This window comes from Colossoma macropomum, unplaced genomic scaffold (assembly GCF_904425465.1).
Source record: "Colossoma macropomum unplaced genomic scaffold, Colossoma_macropomum, whole genome shotgun sequence".
NCBI lineage: Eukaryota > Metazoa > Chordata > Actinopteri > Characiformes > Serrasalmidae > Colossoma > Colossoma macropomum.
In genome coordinates, this window is record NW_023494786.1 from 30233367 (window position 1) to 30254364 (window position 20998).

General features: G+C 39.6%; 1 protein-coding gene across 1 annotated transcript in view; it reads right to left on the reverse strand.

Moving 5' to 3' along the window:
- The window catches only part of plppr5a (phospholipid phosphatase related 5a), a 56290-nt gene that overhangs the window by 17905 nt on the left and 17387 nt on the right, over window positions 1–20998 (reverse strand). The window contains exons 2-3 of the mRNA XM_036556235.1: window positions 19313–19445; window positions 12587–12837 (exon numbers count right to left, since the gene is read on the reverse strand). Of these exons, the coding sequence (XP_036412128.1) occupies window positions 12587–12837; window positions 19313–19445 (384 nt within the window). The remainder of the gene's footprint in view (window positions 1–12586; window positions 12838–19312; window positions 19446–20998) is intronic.

The window sequence follows — 20998 nt, forward strand, 5'->3', positions numbered from 1 at the left end:
GTGCAGATGATTCTCTACTTGGCCCTCTCCTCAAAGAACTGTGCTCCCCTTGACTCACTTTGAGTGCCTTGAGCACATCACTAACTTTCTGCAGTTGAATAATAAGATAAAACAGAGATTATTTTATTTGGGAAAAGCAACATGAGGCACAGACCAGCTGCCTATCTGGATTCAAGAGTCCTAAAAACTCTAGAACTAGCACATAACCTTGGTGTACTAATGGATGCTGATCATAGTTTTAGCAGTCAAGTTAAAGCAGTTACTAAATCAGCATTTTATCACCTTAAGAACATCAATAAGATCAGAGACGTTCTGACTAAAGCAGACCTGGAGAAACTCATCCACGCCTTTATTTCTACAGGATTGATCACTGTAATGGTCTCCTAACTGGACTCCCAAAAAAGGCAATCAAACAGCTTCAGACGATTCAAAATGTGGCTGCCAGAGTCTCACTAGGAGTAAAAGAAGGGTTCACATCACCCCCATTCTTAAATCCTTACAGTGGCTACTCGTAAGTTACAGAATAGACTTTAAGATACTACTACTGCTCTATAAATGGCTTAATGGTACAGTAGCAGGATATTTATCTGATGTTCTGCAGAGATATGAGCCGAGCAGAACTCTCAGATCATTAGGAACTGGTCAGTTGGTCCTGCCGAAGGTGAAGACTAAACATGGAGAAGCAGCGTTTGGCTACTATGCTGCTCTTAAATGGACCCAGTTGACAGAGAGCATTAGAAGAGCCCCGACACTGGACACTTTAAATCCAGGCTCAAAACGTTCCAATTTGAGCAGCTTTCAGCTCAGTTTAAACACTGTTAGCTCTACTGCACTTCACTCCTGTAACTTAATATTTAATTTGAATTTTATTTTAATGTTCATTTCTTCTCATTTAAATCTATTTCTTGTCATCATTGCTTATCATCACGCTATATAGAACCATTTTCAGAAAGGTTCTATATAGAACCATCTATAGCACATTCTCCATCAACCTGAAGAGGGTTCTTTGCATTGTGAAAGGGTTCTTCAGATTGATGGAGAATGTGCTGTAGATGGTTCTACATAGAGTCTTTCTGAAAATGGTTCTATATAGCACCAAAAAGCGTTCTTCTATTGTTACGGCGTAAAGCTTGTAACAATAGAAGAATCCTTTTAGGTGCTAGATAGGACCCTCTATAGCACATTCATGCACATTTTCCATCAATCTGAAGAACAATTTCACCATGAAAAGAACCCTTTAATCATGCAAAAGTGTTCATGACTCTATAGAGAACTTACTAAAGAACCCTTGGAGAACCATCCTTTTTTAAGAGTGTAGTCCAGTTTTTATCTGGTTGTCCTACAAAATCAGGACATTTTTGTCCTGAAAATCTACACACACACACACACACACACACACACACACACACACAGAAAGCCTGGAGCAGTAGCAGATACACACTGAACCATACTCACTGCCCCCTCCCTCCATCAGGCCTCCATGTGCAGCATCTTCTCCTGACTGCATCCATCCTTAACATCCCATCAGAGACAGCAGAAAGCAGTAATTAAGCAAAGCAAACAGGCCTTAAGGCTCAGTCACTCCATCGATCCTCCAAACCCTCACTCATTTCTGTATCACTCGGCACGACAGCGCACAGTAATTCTGTCCATCATCCAGATTATTAAAGTGATTACTGTCACTGGGGGCATCAATTTAATCTCTTACAAGTCCAATTTGGGATTTTCCTGCATTTTGTCCATACACACACACAATCCCCTCCAAAAGGCCCCCTGGGTGTTTGTGTTAAAGTCAGCCTCCTCTGAATTCATGTCGTCTTTGATTCGATATTTGCAGAAAATATTACTTATTTGACGAGCATCATCAATGCTGCAATGTCAATTTACACAACAGATAGTTCCAACCACACAATCTGATTGGTGGGAAACGTTCTAGTCGTCCTGTTTTCCACAATGACTGTGTCATTCAGCTGAACACCAGCCAACGATTCACACTGCAGTTAACTGCCACTACGTTTCTACTTTGACATATAGAAACAACAAATATTTACATGAGATAAATTGTATAACATGAAAAAGTGACCTGTAGCCTGTTTGGTCAGATTCTAAAGAAGAGTGTCACCACAGAACTGCCTTAAATTCTGAGCCTGGCACTGACCCCTAAACAAGCTTGTCAGTCAACAGCTATGATCATTAACCCCTTAGGAAGCCAGTTTTATTACACACTTCTACAATAGAAAATACAGCTCAACCAGTTTGCACTGAAGTCCCTGTAGTTACTGAATAATAACCCTTAGTATGTAATAAGCCTGGGATTTTAAGGGTTAAACAAACTGGAATTAGCCAGAAACCAATAGAATAGAGTTCAGAAGTAGAATTCAGAACCATTGACCAATTGTGCTTTCACACAGAATAATCTGACCTCTGCAATTAACCCATCCATGCAGACCAGCGCACACACACTAACACACACACACTAACACACCACCACCATGTCAGTGTTACTGCAGTGCTGAGAATGATCCACCACCCAAATAGTACCTGCTCTGTGAGGGTCCATGGGAGTCCTGACCACAGAAGAACAGGGTAAAAGGGGGCTAACAAAGTATCAGAGAAACAGATGGACTACAGTCTGTAACTGTAGAACTACAAAGTGCACCTATATAGTAAGTGGAGCTGATAAAATGGACAATGAGCGTAGAAACAAGGAGGTGGTCATAATGTTATGTCTGATCGGTGTAGGTGTATATCCTAATACTGAAAAATGAATAAATGTTTTGACTGGAAATGAAATAAATGAAGGACAGTCTCTGACTTTTGTGTATAACTGTACAAACACTATGTGTCCGAAAGTACGTAGACAACTGCTCGTGCAGAGTTTCTAGGGAGTTTAAGCTCCTTTGCTGCAGTAACAGCCTGTACTCTACTGGGAAGGCTCCATCTCTCCAGAGCCCAGTGCTGGGGGGCTTTATACCCCTCTAACCCACGCTTGACATTGAGCAGCATTTTAACCTTTGGCTCCTGGGTCAGTGCTCCAGAGCATGCCGTTCTATTGGCAGTTTTTAATGTAGATTATACAAAAAACTTGAATAAGAGCCAATATATCTTACATTATCCATTTAATCAAAGGAAAACCATTGTCTCTGCTTTTACACACGTCTTCTTCTACACTTCTAATGTCCTTGGATAAGGCATACGGAAGCAGCTTTCACAGTAAGATAGAAAATCTAATGATTCCTTAATGGCCTCTCCACTCTTCTTAAATTTGTAGTTTGCAAGAAAGTGCAAAGTTGCAGACCTCAGGTGAACGGATGGAGAATGAAAATCAATTTTCAAAGTGTCACAGGATAAGACTAGACCGGCTTCTGTTAAGTCACAGACTGTGAGAGGAGACGGAGTAAGACCTTTTTACGATCCTGCTTTAGGGAGATTATAATTTTTGAAAGCACGGCAGCGGATTCCAGCGAGTGGCCCCTGGCCTGCGTCAATAGTGTGGACTGGATACAGACTTCTGCTAACAATTGAAGTCTTACTCGGGCAGAAGCAGTGATGGGCAGCAGGAGGATGAATAAATGGCCTGTGAGCTTTATCATTTCAGTTACTGCATCCTCAGTGCTGTGTGGCTGCTTTCATCAAAGCTAATGTGGTTCAATCTTAAGCTTAAACTGTAGAAGTCTGGATTTACTGCAGTGCTTCTTTTTCTTTTTCCTTTTCTTTTCCAAACACAATTAATTCAGTGCCCACCGCTTAACACACAGACTCTGTTCAAACAGCTTCATAGACGGTTACAGTGAGAGGCTATTTCTCATTTTCATGACGCCTTCACCTCGTCCATCCTTTTCCTTGTTTCTTTCCTCTATTTTTTTTTCCATTCTTCCTTCTTGCTTCTTCACCTTTTCTCTTTTCTTTCTTTGTTTTTCTTTCTTTTCCTTCTTCCATCTTTTCATTCACCTTTTCACTTTTTCTTCTTTGTTAGTTTCTTCTGCTCTTCTCTTCATTCTGTTTTTTGTCTTCTTTTTTGCTTTTATTTTCTTTCTTTCTGTCACGCATCCACCGAGCTCTAGGGTGGATTCAGACTCAATCTCCCAGAATCCTCTGGGAGATCACCTGACTCCTCACGTGACTCCGCGCTCCTATCAGCACTCTAGATCTCCCGAATACTGATGTGAAGCACCTGTGTTATTTGTCATATGACATACTTAGTTTAGTATTTAAGCCCAGGCTTTAGCTCAGAATAGTTGCGAGGTATTGTATCCACTTTTGCGATCTACTGAGCGTTCATTTCTTGGAATTTATCTTGTGTATGATCTTTGTTTTCTCGACTTTGCCGTTTTGCTCTGCCCTTCGGATTTGTTTGCCTTATTTCGGATTACTGTTTTTGACCCATTGCCTGTATCTTCGACCACGCTGTTGCCTGTCCCCTTCTTGAACTGGATGCATTGTCAGATGTACGTTTGTGTGTATTTTCTATGCCTTTTGGATTCGACCCCTGCCTGTTTTGTGACGACGACTTTGAACTGTGATTCTCTCAGCAAAGCCCCTTCTGTATTTTACATCTGCGAGCGTCTGAATCTGTTTGGCACGTTACACTTTCTTTCTTTTTCTTTCTTCCTTTTTCTAACTTATTTTTCTTTCTTCCATTCTTTCATCTTGTTTCATCATTTTTCTTTTTCGTTTTCCTTCCTTCTTTCTTTCTTTCTTTCTTTCTTTCTTTCTTTCTAACTTTTTCTAACATCTTTTTCTTTCTTCTTTTTCTTTCTTCCATTCTTTCATCTTGTTTCTTCATCTTTCTTTCTTTCTTTCTTTCTTTCTTTCTTTCTTTCTTTCTTTCTTTCTTTTTTCTCTTTCTTCTGTTTTTTTCTCTCTTCCTTTTTTCTTCCATCCTATTTCCTTTCTTTTTCTTCCCTCCTTCCTTCCTTTCTTTCATTCTTTCTTTCTAACTTTTTCTAACATCTTTTTCTTTCTTCCATCCTTTCATCTTGTTTCTTCGTTTTTCTTTCTTTATTTCTTTCTTTTTTTCTTTCTTTCTTTTTCTTTCTTCTGTTCTTTCTCTCTTCCTTTTTTCTTCCATCCTATTTCCTTTCTTTTTCTTCCCTCCTTCCTTCCTTCCTTCTTCTTTTTTCCTTTCTTCTTTCCTTTTTAGTTTACGTAAACTGTACTGTACACACAGCAATATTAAAACACCTCTTCTTCTGCTTACAAACATAAACATAGTATAGACTCAAAGTTTATACAGAGTTATTGTGTTTACTTCAATGAGCTATGAAACATAATCGATGGGGAATTTCAGCAATTTTTCGAAATATCTGCAAAATTAATTACTTGAGATGTAAACAGAGTCATTCGGAGTGGTTTGGTGTGAAACACTCTGTTCTAGAGACACTTATAGAGTCAGAACTGTTCACAGTGATGGTGATAGGAACCAGACGTCCACCTCTAAAAGCTCCCTCACAGAAAGTTACTACATAGTTATGCTGCCTGATGAGATGTTGTTTTATGATAGTTTTGAGATCAAGGTTTGGCCTAAATTATATCTAGTATCAATAAATCCAGAGACGAGAAGTACATGCAGGGTGTTGTAAGGCAAAAAAGTCCCCAAAGAAAACATCTTTTTCAGATTTACCACAATTTTGTCTACATCAATATTACAGATATAAAGAAGAAGACAAAGTAATCTTCTCTACGATGAGCTATTTCACATCAAATCTGTGAACCTGTTGAACTGTGGAAACATCAGCATTTTGAACAGAGTTAAAGGGACAATGTGGAAAAGAGTGAGTGCTAAAAAGTGAGTGAAATTCAGCTCACATTGAGCCCCTCATGAACACAGACACTCTGCCTTCAGAAAAATGACTGAACTCAAAAAATATTCTGCAAAGCCTTTTAATGCTGTGTGCTCCTGACCTGAATGAATAACGCAGAGCATTTTCACCTGTTTTAAATATCTCAGAAGGCTGTTCTGAGTGTTTTCACACTTTCTTAAACATGAATGTCTTTGTTCAAAAACAAGCTCGCTCCTTTTTTTGCAGTCAGGCCTTTTCAGCTTCACAAACATATGGATTAGACGAGCAATCTTGCCAAAGTGCATCAATCCAACATTCGGAATATCGCATCGCACTGCTTTTGCGCCAGCACTGGATCAATCTGAAATGATTAGCATCAAGCAAATAAGGTTTTAACGCTCAGAAAACATGTTTAGAGAGCTAAATATATACTTCTCAGTGAAACTCCACACCAAGTTATGCTGGGCAGAAACACTCAGCTTTACATCTGACCGACTTGTATAAACATCCTCATCCAACAAAGTATGGAAATGTGCAGGGGGTGTCCAAAATAATGGAAACACTAAATGAAATATGCACACTCACTGGCCTTTTTATTAGAAACACCTACTACAGGTGCACTCTGTAGGTTTATAATTACATTATCTGTTGCTGCACTGTTTTTCAGTCCCCCTCTCTAGTCTACTCCAGTCTAGTCCACCATAAGACCATTACTGACTAGATATTGTTTGGGTGGTGGGTCATTCTCAGCACAGCAGTGAGGTTGAGAGTGGACCACTATTCAAAAAAATCCAGTCAAGAGCAGCTCTGTGGTCAGAAACTGACCATTTATGACAAGCTAGAGGATGACTAACACAAACTGTGCATCAATAGATGGGACACACTCTCTGAGGATCCTTCACACTCAAAACTCAGGATGTTACTGGGAAGCACACGTAGCCTTTGACCGGAATTTACTGGGATGCATTCCCAATGCATTCCCATACATTCCCAATTCCAAACAAGTTAGGAGGGTATATGAAAGGTCAATAAAAACTAAAGCAGTGATTTGGAAACTCTGACCTGTATTAAATTGAAAATGGTACAAAAACAATATTTGATGTTTTGTCTTATAAACTTCAATGTTTTTTGTAAATATACGCTCATTCTAAATATGATGCCTGTAACACATTCCAAAAAAGTTGAGACGGGAGCATGTTTAGCACTGTGTTACATCATCTTTTCTTTTAAAAGCACTTAATAATCTTTTGGGGGCTGAAGACACAAACTGATCCAATTTTGAAAGCAGAATTATTTGCAGTTCTTCAGTTATACACATCTTCAGCTGTGCTACCAACCGTAGAGTGCCTTGGTTGCCATATTTTGGGCTTAAGACACTAATGTGAAACATTTCTGTATGGCAGGAAGACTCTCTGATTACAAAGCCATGCTGTTGTCATGAGCAGAATGTAGCTTGGCAGTGTCATACTGGCATAAGCACGGACTTCCCTGAAAAAGAAAAAGCAGCATGTCTAAAAAGCAACATCTGTTGCTCCAAAATGTGTTCAGTGTTAATAGTGCTTTCAAGGATGTGCATGTTACCCACTAATACCCCCAATACCATTACAGACACTGGATTTTGAACTTTATGCTGGTAACAATCTGGATGGTGATATTCTTTTTTGGCCCAGTCCATTGTGTTCCATAAACAACCTGAAAAGTTGACCCGTCAGACCACAGTACACGTTTCCACTGAGCAGCAGTCCATTTCAGATGAGCTCGAGCTCAGAGAAGTCGGCGGCGTTTCTGGACGTTGTTGACTTATGACTTTCACTGTGCATAGACCAGTCTTAACTTGCATTGTAGTCGCAAAGTATTCTTGAGCCCATATGATAGTATCAATCACAGAAGCATGCCAGCTTTAATGCAATGCTGTCTCAGGAATCGAACGTCATGTGCATGTGGTTGTGATTTGACCTTTTCCTTTACACAAAAATATTTAGCTAGATTCACTGAGTTTTTTGTATGATGATGTGCACTGTAGGGGTTGAAATACCAAAAATCCCTGTAATCCCTGGCTGTGATACAGTTGGACTACATGCTGATGCATTTTGGGCAAAGTGGCGCTGTCGCCTCACAGCAAGAAGGGCCTGGGTTTGATTCCCGGCCGGGCAACCAGGGTCTCTTCTGTGTGGAGTTTGCATGTTCTCCTCTCCCCCTCGGTGTGAATGTGCAAGAACATTTCTTCTCACAGTCCAGACATGCGGTCAGGCCAATTGGACATGCTGTATTCAAAACTATAGCTTTTCCTCAAATTTAAAGAATAATAAATTATCTCTTCTTCTACTTATAAAGTTTTAAATCTGCACTTTCAGTAGAATTTCTCTGCCTGTTTCAACCCTTTTATATCACAGTTGAAATCTGTGACTTCTAAGGGTTAAACCAAAGACACATAGCCCTGCAGAATAATCTCGTTAGCAAAACATAATTAGAGAATTAGAGATACAAGACACGCTTTTAAAACCGGGTACAGCTGAGTCAAGTGGGAGTTAAGAGCTCCGTCTCAGACGTTCTTTCAATACGGCACTGTTCTCTAATTAAGAAGTGCTTCTGTTTACTCAGCGATTGGAGGAAAAGTTAATTAAGGCACAAGACTGTGTCTCTAAAAGTTTTTTGATTGCTTTGTAACGACAGTCTGGAGAAAATATCTGGAGCGGCACAATAAACACCCGAAACACACTATCCTTTTAAAACCAGTGGAACATGGAGTTCAGCACAGACCCAGACAGCATGCAGATGTGAGCTTCTGGCAAAGATGTGGCACTGACGGCCCACTGTCAGCACTGGCAAACTGCACGTGAGCCAAAAGTGGCCCACATTAAAAATGCTTATTTGGCCCACATATCTCAAAACAGATCCAGTACTTCAGTACAAGAAACAGTACTACATGTTCTGGATTAAAGTGAACTGAGGTTAACAGAACAATAAAGCTTATTATATAATGTTTCATTCATTTACATACTCAAACTATATTACTTTAAGTTAAAACTAATTTTATATGCCATATTAAACATTTTTGGACATAAAAACATTACATCCAAAGATAAACAAGTATCTTTCAAATGGTACAAGATTTTATTCCAAGCAATTTTGAAGCATTTCTATTGGTCCTATAAACTGGACCTTGAGAAATGTACTGTAGTTGTTGTTTCTGCACTAATTTGTTAGACAATAAAGAAGAATCCAGCAAAAAATAGCCATGTTATGATGCAAAATTCTAACCAAACAACCATCCAGTCCCCTTAAATTTCTTTTAACTCCTTTAAAGTCTGGCTCTATTGTTCTGTTATTAATCATAAAGAGGAATTGATAAAGCAATAAGCCACAAAAAGCCATGTGTTACAGAGATTTTATGATGGGTAAGGGGTTTATTGCTCCACTATTAGGCACGACTTGATGGTGGACAACACAAAAATCTAATAAAATACACAAGTGTTCAATAAATAATTTCAATTGTTTCTAGGATAAACAATTATTCTGCCAAGAAAATTGTGTAGTCCCTTTGTAGTGTGTTATTACTGCCAGGAAAATGTGGACTGTTGAAGGAGAACAATAACATTCAGTCATCCAGCATTATATATTACAGTCATTTCATCAAATATTTACTTTGTCATATAATAATTAATATATCATAATATAGCACTGTTTAATGCAAAATCTAGTATCTTGCTAACGAAATTATCATCATGATGACAATGCCAATTTCCATTAGCGCCTCTATGTGATTTCCAACATTATTTAGCATCAAGTTAACAGTGCTGTACAGCCCTTTTCCCCACATTGGGGCTGAATCTCAAATGGCTCCCAGTTCCCTACATAGTGCACTACGTAGGAATTTAAATACTGGCTCCTGCACCAAAACAGTGCATAATATATCAGTCAAGCATGTGTGCACAATTCCATACTGGACAAACATTGCACTAGAATTTCATAGAATTTCATCACTTACATTGCGCAATATATATAGGAAGGAGGGAGCTGGTTGAGATTCAGTCTGGATTTAGTGCTACACAAGGCAGATCTAACTAAAAGGCAGACATTTGAAGTGTGGAATGCTTTTTGGATTTGCGGCTTTACAGTGAATTGTACAGTAAGTAGTTTAATTCGAAGACTGTGATATGAATGGAGGAGTTGTTTAGCCTGTTTGCTATCATTTAGCCTGTTAGCATGCTAATCAGCCTGTATCTAGTTAAGACAAGAAGTTTTTATCTCCTCAGTTTGATGGGCCCAGAGTTTTATTACACACTTCTATAACCTAAGAATAGCTCAGCAAGATTACACTGAAGTCCCTATAGTTACTGTATAATAAGCCTTAGTATGTAATAAGACTGGGATTTTAAGGGGTTTCACAGAAACTAGTTCTTACTTCATCACTACACTCGGTGGTCCATGCGAGCATCATCACAGTAAAAAGTGACAGAATTACCGAAATTTACAGAGTCAGAATTGTTCACAGTGGTGGTGATAGGAACCAGAATTCTGAAGAGTTTAATGCCTCTGAATAAAAGCTACATCACAGAAACTAATGAAGAGGTTACAAATATGCTGCCTAATGTCTGAGACATTAACGTATGATAGAAAAGGCTTCAGCCTAAAACTTATTTTTTTAAATCCATTCATGGCAGAGATGTATATGCGGAGTGTTATAATGCAAATTAGTACTCAAAGAAAATGTATTACCCACTATTTTACAGTCATCAACAGTACATATTATCACTGTCCAAAGAAAAACAAGAAGTATCTCCAAAAATAGTAACACGAGATGGGAAAAATGTTCTTTACTTTTAATGAAAGTCAATGTGAAGATATTTTATTCCAAGTAATTTTAGAGCATTTCTATTGGTTCATTCATCATGAAATTTTCACACAATGTAAAGGACAGGCAACATGTTCAAATGATGCAGAAAACTAAAAATTGACAGAAATGGAGAGACATGTTTTTCTTTAGACAGCGACAATATGCACGTTTCTCTACAATAAACTTTTTCCACATCAGACCACTCTGAATGACTGTTCACCTCTAAACTATTTAATTACGCAGCAATTTTGATCCATTCCCTTTTAAGAGAGAAGAGCTGAAGAGACTATATTAAAAAGGGTGAGTGCTTAAAACAGACTTAAATTCAACTCACATTAAATCCCTCCTGAACACAGATCCCCTGCCTTCAGAAACATGATTGAACTCCTAAAATATTCTGCAAAGCTTTTTAATACTGAGTGCTCCTGACCTGAATTAATGAAAACAGAACATTTTTTCACGGTCAAATATGCAAAGGCAAAATCTCATAAGCATGAACGCCTTCCAGCGACTACTGTAAGTTATTTAGTAATCACTATGGAAGTACTCTGCAAGTTATGTAATTGTCAGAGGGAAGAATGGAAATCTGGACCCACTGACACCAACTTTAAATTTCTGAGTTTAAAGTTTATAAGATAATTTTTTCTGTTTACTGGAAACTTTATAACATTTTACTGGATGCTCAATTAAAGCTGCACCATGTAAGATTTTCTTTGTTAAAACCAAAAAAAGCATAACTGAGTAAGGAGAGGCTAAAATATGGTATGCATGCACTGCTGCGATTTGCCTTTTTAAAACCAGCAAACAATCATTTAAAAGTCAGAGGCGTCGGGTCGAGTTTTTTGGTCCATGTCATATGTCTTTATTTATTAATGTCACACGAATAGGCTCAAAAAGAAGGACCGGCGCAATGTTTAGGTCTCAAATGCAAACTCAACATTATACCGATAAAGATATAATGACAATAACTGTACTTTTTTACTTATAACCGTACTTTTTTACTTTTTTTTGTTTTTAGTGTATTTATACTTATTTAATGTATTAAATATGTTCTTATACTTTGTATAATTTTTTTCCAAGACTATATTAGTGAATGGAGGAACAGCAAAGTAAGAATTTCATTGTACGGTGTAACTGCCTGTTTCTGCTGTGCATATGACAATAAAACTCTTGAATCTTGAATCTTGAATCAATAGTAGATAATTCACCCTCAGAAGACACGCCCTTCACCAAGTTTTGACTGAGTTCTCTTTGAATTCTCTTTAAATCATCAGATTCATCCCCTTGGGGAAGTGGTCTGAAGCTCAACCCATGTTACACAATGTTCTATTGCATGTTGCGTGCAATTACATATTTCCACCAGAGAGGTCTCCAAATCCCCAAAACTTGCACAGTGTATCTTTAAAGCAGTTATGATTTAGCTTATCAAGTAATTAGGAAAGCCTTCATGAACTGAATTCAGAGCGTTAGATGAGGGTAAACGCTAATCTCCGCAGCACTTTGACCCGGAAGGTCCCCAGTTTGACACGCCTGAGAGTGCTAAGAGTGCAGAACATTGTGAATATGGAACACCATCCTAGAACATTGTGAATGGACTAAGAACTGTCCAGATGAGTGTGAATGGGCAGAACATTGTAAAGCAGTGTGAATATGGAAGAACATTCTTGAACACTGTGAATGGGAAGAACACTAGAACACTGTGACTGGGAAGAAAACTTTCTAGAACAGTATGGATGAGGAAGGACGTTCTAGAACCATGTGAATGAGGAACAGATTTACATCTGATTTAGCTTATCAGCTAATTAACAAGGCATTCGTGAACTGAATCCAGAGCGTTAGATGAGGGTAAACGCTAATCTCTTTAGCACTTTGGCCTGGAAGGTCCCCAGTTTGACATGCCTGATCTAAAGCATGAGTGAATCAGCCCTACACTCCTCTGAGCTGAAAGAAGAGAGAATTTACTCACAGCGACGTAAAGGGCAGCGTAGACACTGAGGGCGGCTTCTTTGGAAGGGAAGGATTTGCGGGCGCGCAGGATGTCGTCACCGTTCCCTGTGCATGCTTCCTGCTGGCTGATGAAGCGAACCCCGTGCTGGCATCCCAGAGCCGTGTAGTTGGGCTTACAGACGGTCAGGAAGTAAGGCGACAGATTCCCCGTCACCACCTGACCCGCATTCACAAAGATGTCAGTGGCAAAGAGGCCAAACGCATACACACCTGCCAACACAGAGAGAAGAAGAGATTAGTGAGGAGTCACAGCTAATTTAAATATAATAACAAACTATGCTATGAATAGTTATGTACTGTAAAAAATCATCTATCTATCCATCTGTCTAATCATCTACTGTGAAAAGAGGAGAACTTTCTAGAACAGTATAAATGGGGAGAACATTCTAGATTAATGTGAACATGGAAGAACATGAAAGAACATTCTACACTCTTAAAGATGGTTCTCCAAGGGTTCTTTAGTAAAGAAATAGTTCTATATAGAACCATGAACACTCATATAATCCTTTACATGATTTAAGGGTTTTTTTGCATCATGAAAGCATTCTTCAGATTGACAGAGAATGTCCTGTGGATGGTTCTATATAGAACCTTTTTGAAAAGGGTTCTATATAGCACCAAAAAAGGTTACACTATTGTTAGAAGCCAAACATTGTGAATACGGAACAACTTTCTTGTAAGGGTCCAGCCTGCGCCGCCGGCTGCCAGCAGAGGGCGACGGCGGCAAGGTGCCATAACTTCCGGGAACTCCAATTCCCAGAAGCCCTCGGGCTGATTAAGCCCAACCCGGCACACCTGCGGACTCCTCTATTTAAGGCTGTGGCAAACAGCAGCCCTTTGTCACACCTTTGTATAGGGGTGACCGGTACGGTACTTAGCCCAGGTGGGTATTTAAACAAAAAGAAAAGGAAAGGAAAAAGAGAAGAAAAGAGGGCTGGAAGAAACAAAGAGACTAATTGCCCCCAAATTATTTAAAAGCCCAAAAAAGGCTTGAGCTACAAACGGCTCCAAGCAATAGAAAAGGTGTTTGCTCCACCATGAGCTAATAAGTGAGACATAAAGTCTACCTTCCCTTCATTCTTACGCTGGAAGTGTATTTTGTTTTCTCATTATCTTTTATTTCACGTTTCTAGTTCAGCCTTTGTTTGAGTTGCTTTCAGTGTTTCTTTTGTTTGCCGTTTTCCCGTCTTTTCATTTCCCCTTCCTTGAGGTGTTTTACCCGTTGTCACCTGTGCTTCCCAGCGGCACAGCGGTAACTCCACGGACCACCAGTCAGTACACTGGCGATTCGAGCCTGGCTCTGGGTCACCGCAACGTGCCAAACACGCACTCCATTGTCCCAATAAAGTTATTTAACACTCTTTCTCACTGGTTTTCATTTCTGCCCTTGGGTCCGCCTCCTCGCCCTCCCGTAACATTTCTAGAACACTTTGAAGAGACTGAGAACTTTCTAGAAAAAAAAATGTGAATATCTGGTTGCCAGGTTGAGGTCAATGAACAAACGAGTACAAGACGAACATTAAACAAACATTAAACTTGCTGTAAGTTGATCGGCTAATGTTTGTTTGCAATGTTTCCATTGTTTATGAATTACAAACCAATTCGTGAACTTTCTTATAACTTTGTCAGTATTAGTTAGATGCGTGGCTGACTGTGTAGCTAAGCCTGCTATCCCAAAAACAAAAGCTCACTTCTCCACATGGACTGCAGAATATGAATGCATCCTTACTGGTAGCTATGATAAATTAGTTAAGATTAGCTAAACTTAGCTGAAGCTCAGTGCTTACCTGTCTAGGAGAAAATGAGCAAACTCAACATCCATCCTCTGGACTCTAAGCGCCCCCATCTTCCCCATCTTATTTACTCATGTGTTACTATGTCTCTGGTAATGGAGCTTTTTAGAAGAATGCTGAGGCTTTTTAGGTCGGGATCCAGTTTGTTTGCCTTCTTCCACGGCTGCAGTGCGCTCTGTTTGCCTGCCAATTTGTTTCATATCTGGCAAACCAGGGTGTCAAAATGGTACTGGGAAATGGGCAGTGGGCAGGATCACAGGCCAAAACACAAACAGACTTACTGCTTAGGAACAGAAATTTTAAAGGAGAACATAATGGCTGTAGCACTGTTGTTGAAGCAGCCAGTATTTCAACCTAGCATGTTTCTTTCATCTCTAAAGACATATCATGGTCATTTTATGATTTAGTGCAGTAAATACATTAAATATGTACCTTTTAAACTTATAGGTTAATTTAGATCGTGTCACTAGTGAGCTTAACTGTTTCACAGCAGCCATAAAATACAATTTCTGCCTGATTTGGAGGCCCCTCCCAATTTTTGTCTTTAACAACTTGAAACATATTTTGTATGATTTACAAAACTGGAAACGAACTAGATTTTCATCTTCATAGGTGAGCAAGCAAGTCAACATTTATAAAAGTGTTTTTATTATTTTTCAATTCTCTTTGCTGCTGTGCCAGCTGTACACTGTCCTTTAAAATGAAGAAAGCTGCAGTTGCCCATTTTGTGGAGTGGTGCAGAATGAGTGTTAACTAATTATTAAGAAATATCAGGGGTCTGCAAAAAGAGGCAAGAGCACATCACTGTATTACAGTGAATGTGTTTGTGTAACAGTCGTGCACTGGGTACCAAAAATTGAGGCAATTAAACAAAAATGTCAAAAAATCAATGTCATTTTACTCACCACTCACTGCTTTGAACATAATATACTATGTAAGTGCGTACGGCACTGTACTGAACCACAACTGTATTTAAAATAACCTGGTATTAAAGGGGAATGCCATCAATTTTCCATCATTTAATGGTTTAGATGTAAACAAAATCATTCAATGTGGTTTGGTGTGAAATACGCCTTTCTTGAGAAACTTAGAATCAAAATTGTTCTCCATTGTAGTGCTAGGAACCAGACGTCGTTATGTCTACGCTACAAATACCACCATTTTATCTGCCATCCAAAACGTCCAGTGAACTGTGTCTTAAGTTTTTATATGTCACGCTGATAATGGTAAAATACTGATCAATTCAAAAAAATACGTTTTCTTTGGGCACTATTTTTTCCTTACAATGCCCTGCATGTACCCCTCCACCCTGAACGCGTTTTGGAGAAGGGTCCGACTGCAGAGCCACAGATTTACACACCCGCAATTTCACTCCAGCAGAAACTGGACATACATTAGTCGTCATTAGCCACCGTACGCATATCACTGTTAGCCGTTAGCTTACAGACTATCTAAGTTGGCCACGCAGTAAAATAACTATCCGCCTCGCTATCCTACCTCTTAAACTGGCAAGTGGAGTAGCAAGTAGTTTGTTGTTGACCCCAGCGGTCTTCATTCGCCCTGGGTTGTTCTGCGTCGGCGCCGGTGGGTCTTCTTCAAACCACTGCAACTCATTTGTGTGCTCTGGTTCAAACTGATATGGATCTACATTGTTTTGGAAACAGACCTCTTCAAAGTCCTCTGCATTCTCTGCCATCTTGTAGGTAAGAAAATAAACTGTAAACAAAAGCTGCTGCTGGCCTTAGCTGTGTTGAACGGCTGTAGCTACAGGCTAGTAACAACAAAAGCATGTTAGCTCACGCGCATTGATCTCAGTTGAGGATGTGGTTTTGAGAGGGAACACAGAATTAATCCTGGAGTAATAGTTTATACTAAAAATACATTTTAGGCCAAAACTCTAATAAAACTATCATAAAACAGGTATCAAGCAATGCATTCATAACTATTTTGTGTAATAACTTAATAGGATGTAGCTTTTAGAGCCATTAAACATGTCGGACGTCTGGTTCCTAGTACTACAATGGTGAACAGTTCTGACTCTAAATTTATCTAGAAGGGCGCATTTCACACCGAATCACTCAATGATTTTGTTCATCTCATCTAAACTATTGAATAATTAGTGGAGTGGAGTTCCCCTTTAAGAACATCTACTGGGCTTCAATTTAAGGCCTAAGCAAGTTCCTTTTTAAGTTCTGTAGTTAAATGTTTTCCTGCTATTATGTTTTATTTATTAGCCTTTTTGGCTTTTAGTAAAAGACCTTGAGTTTTTGTTTGATGCAGGAAATCCTCAGTTGGGAACAGCCCATTCTAATTTACCTAACTCTGTATATTTAACTCAACAGGACAGGTTTTTTATTCTATGCCTGTGAGCATTCTGAGCTGAACACAAAGAGAAGAAGTGCTAAAAAATGAAAACAAAATTCTCCAGGCTCCCAGCTACATCGTCTCTCAAACATCATAAAATCCCACACCTTGCAATGCGCTTCTGTTCAGACGAGGCCGCAGTACATCATCTCTCAGTATTGCAGTGTGAACTGTGGGGCTTTGCAATAAGACTGCAATGCCAGGGTAAGAGTGTTAGGCTTTGTCGCAATGGATCTCTGTGTTCTCTGAGCTTGGGTGTAGGGTTCAGTGGAGCATTAGACTAGATTAGACTGAGCATTACCAGGAGACAGTACTAACATTGCTCTCCTGCCTCCTCTAATGTTTATACATTCATTCTGCTCTGAAGGAGTCCATTTTTAGCCAGGAATGTAATGTGGTGTAACACAGAACCTCTGAAATGTTCCCCGCAGCGAAAAGCCAGCCACTAACACACACTATCATCTTTAAAACCACAACCAAAAATGCAATTTGTCACAAAACAGACAGAGATAATAAGATCAGAATAAGCAGCAGAATAACCAGGATCTCACTGTGTAGTCTTTTCCGCAGGGTGATCATTCTGACATGATTTGTAAATGCCTTAATAATTCTTGCCACTGAGTATAATTAACAGAAGAATGTTTTCCAAAAGCGTTGGCCTCCGAATGGAATCGCAGGAGCTTTTCATGCTTGAGACCCCCCGCGGCAACTGAGCGTCGTACCCCATGTCTTATTATCCTCCGCTTCACTGTGCGCAGAAGCAGAAGGAAATAATAAATAAATAACTAAGAAGACGGCCTCATGACACACGCTTAAGGGCCTTCGACCTCCCTCGGATGAGGACTGGCATGTTGAGTTTGCCTGAGAGTGGAGTTCAATGTGAAGAAAGGCTCTCTTTCCTTTACTGATGGAATTCTTGCCAGTAATATGTCCATCATGATAGAGAGTGAGTGTTAGAGCTTTAACTGGGTCTGGAATTGTGGTCCTGATTTTTGGTTACAAAACTATATATAAACTCAACTTCAGCCCAATAAAATTAAGTGGAAACCTGCCTGTGGCCTAAGAAAGTTCTGTCTGGACCAACTGTAACCTAATAAAATTCTGCCTGAACGCAGTAAGCTATAATAATTCTGTCTGAAACGACTGCAGCCCGACAAAATTCTGTCTGAACCGACTGCAGCCCGACAAAATTCTGTCTGAACCGACTGTAGCCCGACAAAATTCTGTCTGATACGACTGTAGCCCGACAAAATTCTGTCTGAAACGACTGTAGCCCGACAAAGTTCTGTCTGAAACGACTGTAGCCCGACAAAATTCTGTCTGAACCGACTGTAGCCTGACAAAATTCTGTCTGAACCCGACTGCAGCCCGACAATATTCTGTCTGAACTCAACAGTAGCTGACAATATTCTGTCTGAACCTGACCATAGGCCGAATTTTGCCTGAAACCAACTGTGGCCTGACAAAAAAAAATGTCTGGACCCATCCATGACCCAACAACAATGTTAAATTCTGTCCAGACTGCAAACAGACAATATTCTGTCTGAACTTGACTGTAACCAAACACAGTTCTGACTGAACCTGACTGTAGGCCGAATTTTGTCTGAACCCGACTGTAGCCTGAGAAATTTCTGTCTTATCCAGACTATCAACAAAATTCTCTCTGAACCTGACTGTCGCTGACAAAAATCTGTGTGAACCGACTGTATATTTTACAATATTTTGTCTGAACCCGACTCTAACCCAACAAAAATGTGTAAATTCTGCCCAGACTGCAAAAAACCTGTGCATTGACTGTAGCCTGATCAAATTTTGTATGAACCGACTGCGGTCTGACAAAATTCTGCCTGAACCCGACTGTAGCCTGACAACCTGACTGTAACCTGATAACTTTTTGTCTGAATCTGATTGAAGCCAACAAAATTCTGCTTGAACTTGACTGTAGCTCAAAAAACATTGTCTGAATCTGCCTGTAACCTGACAAAATTATTTTTAAATTCTGCCCCAACTGCAAACTGACAAAACTGTGTCTAAACTCAACTGTAGTTGGAACTCAAACTTCACCAATTTTAGTCTGAATAAAATGCCACATTTCTAATGGTACTGCCAGGTACATCCACCATCAGACCACTGATAAACAAAATAAAAGAATTAATCACTGGCCATGCAAAATTTAATTTAATTAATTTTTTAACATCTGTATCCCAAATGCTTTAATTAAAAAATAAAATAAAAATTACATCATGCATTGTTTTCATGCTGGCTTCATGGACCTCAGTGGATCTCACTCCCAATAACATGATAGATAAAGTAGGGAGGAAAAACTATAGCAGGGTTAAAATCTGTAAAAGGTAGCAGACCATGAGAAACCTGAAAATGTGACCTGAAAACCTGAAAAAAAAACAACCCAGGACATATTTGGGAAATTTCCCCGGACCCCCAAAAAACCCAAAATGAATATTTGGGTCCCTTCAGGTTTCACGCTGTAATTGGTTTGTATGCATGTGTGTGTGTGTGTGGAGACGTACCAAGGAAGCGAAAGGTCCTCCGCACCAGAGGGTTAAGGTAACAGCAGTCTCCCATCACTATGATCTTCTCTCTGTTATCCAGATCCTCCGAGATGTACTGCAGCAGGAACAGCACTGACTCTGTGGCTGTAATCTACAGGCAGAAAGAGCAAAAGAGGAAAACTTCAGCCTCTGATAACACTGTCCAAACATCTCTAGACCCGTCATGACCACTCCAGTCAAAACCGATAAAAAAACAAATAAAATACAACTTCTTGATAAATCTGTAATCATTAGTCGGCAAATTTCTTTTATAGTAAGAGAGTCTGATAGACACACATACACTGCAAAAAATGACATCTTAGTGAGTATAAACATCTTAAATGTTGTCAGTATATCTACTATTTCTCATTATGAGACTGTCATAAGAATTCTAAACTTTTTTTTAAGCAGTTTTTCTTATGAAAGTGTCATTTCATTTGCAGATCATGGTACTTGTTTTAAACATACATATACATACATCATCTAAACCGCTTATCCTTCTGGGTCGCGGTGGGGTGCTGGAGCCTATCCCAGCTGTCATTGGGGGTAAGGCAGGATACACCCTGAACAGGTCGCCAGTCCATCGCAGGGCAGGCAGACAGACATATACATTCACACCTAGGGGCAATTCAGCATGTCCAATCAGCCTGACTGCACGCTTTTGGACTGTGGGAGGAAACCGGAGTACCCGGAGGAAACCCACACAGACACGGGGAGAACATGCAAACTCCACACAGAAACGACCCTGGTCACCCAGCTGGGAATCAAACCCAGGCCATTCTTGCTGTGAGGCGACAGCACTACCCACTGCGCCACCGTGCCGCCCCTTGTTTTAAACATTATTTCTTGAAATTATTTTCATTATTTCTCAAAACAAGTAAACTAATCTGCCAGTGGAAATGTACAAAAACAGGTGGAATAATCTTGGAAATGTACAGAAACAGGTAGAATAATCTTATTCTTACAACAGTCTAACAATGAGAAATATTGGATTTATTGCCTACTATAAGATGTCACTTGTTAAGATATTATTTTTTGCAGTGTATTTTTTTGGCCTTTCAAAAAAAGTGATTATTCAATTAATTGTAAAAATAATCAGCAGATTATATAATCAACAATGGCAGCCCTGTGCAGGTTATGCTAGTTCTTTCTCTCTCTTTCGACCCCTTTGTACCTATTCCTACTTCTGTATGAAAGAAAATGAGAACATTTGAAACATTTGCATGTGGAACACTGGCCGAATGGGAGCGAGCTTAAAAAAGGACACAATAGAAATGATTAGGGGTCTGATTTCAAGCAGTCACAGTGCTGAATCCCGTAAGGGGTCTTAGCCTTGCTCTCCTAATTCAGAGTGGCTAACGGGGCTTTGACAGCTTGTGCTGTATAATGAGGCTGGGGCCACTTGTGAGAAGCCATCAATTAGGACCAGGCTTGAAAGGATGGAGTGCTAAGTACCAAGCATTGTATCACAGCCAACTAAACAATGTGTCCCTTATAGGAGTTCCTAAACCCATGAATTCAAGCAATTATCTTGGTCCAAAGTCACTATATAGTATAAATCAAGCACCTGAGTGAATTCTGTTCAAAATAACTAGATTCATTCATTCATACTGGCGAACAGAACAGAGGACGTACTCGTGCTGCGATGGTGTGAAAAAGCCATGT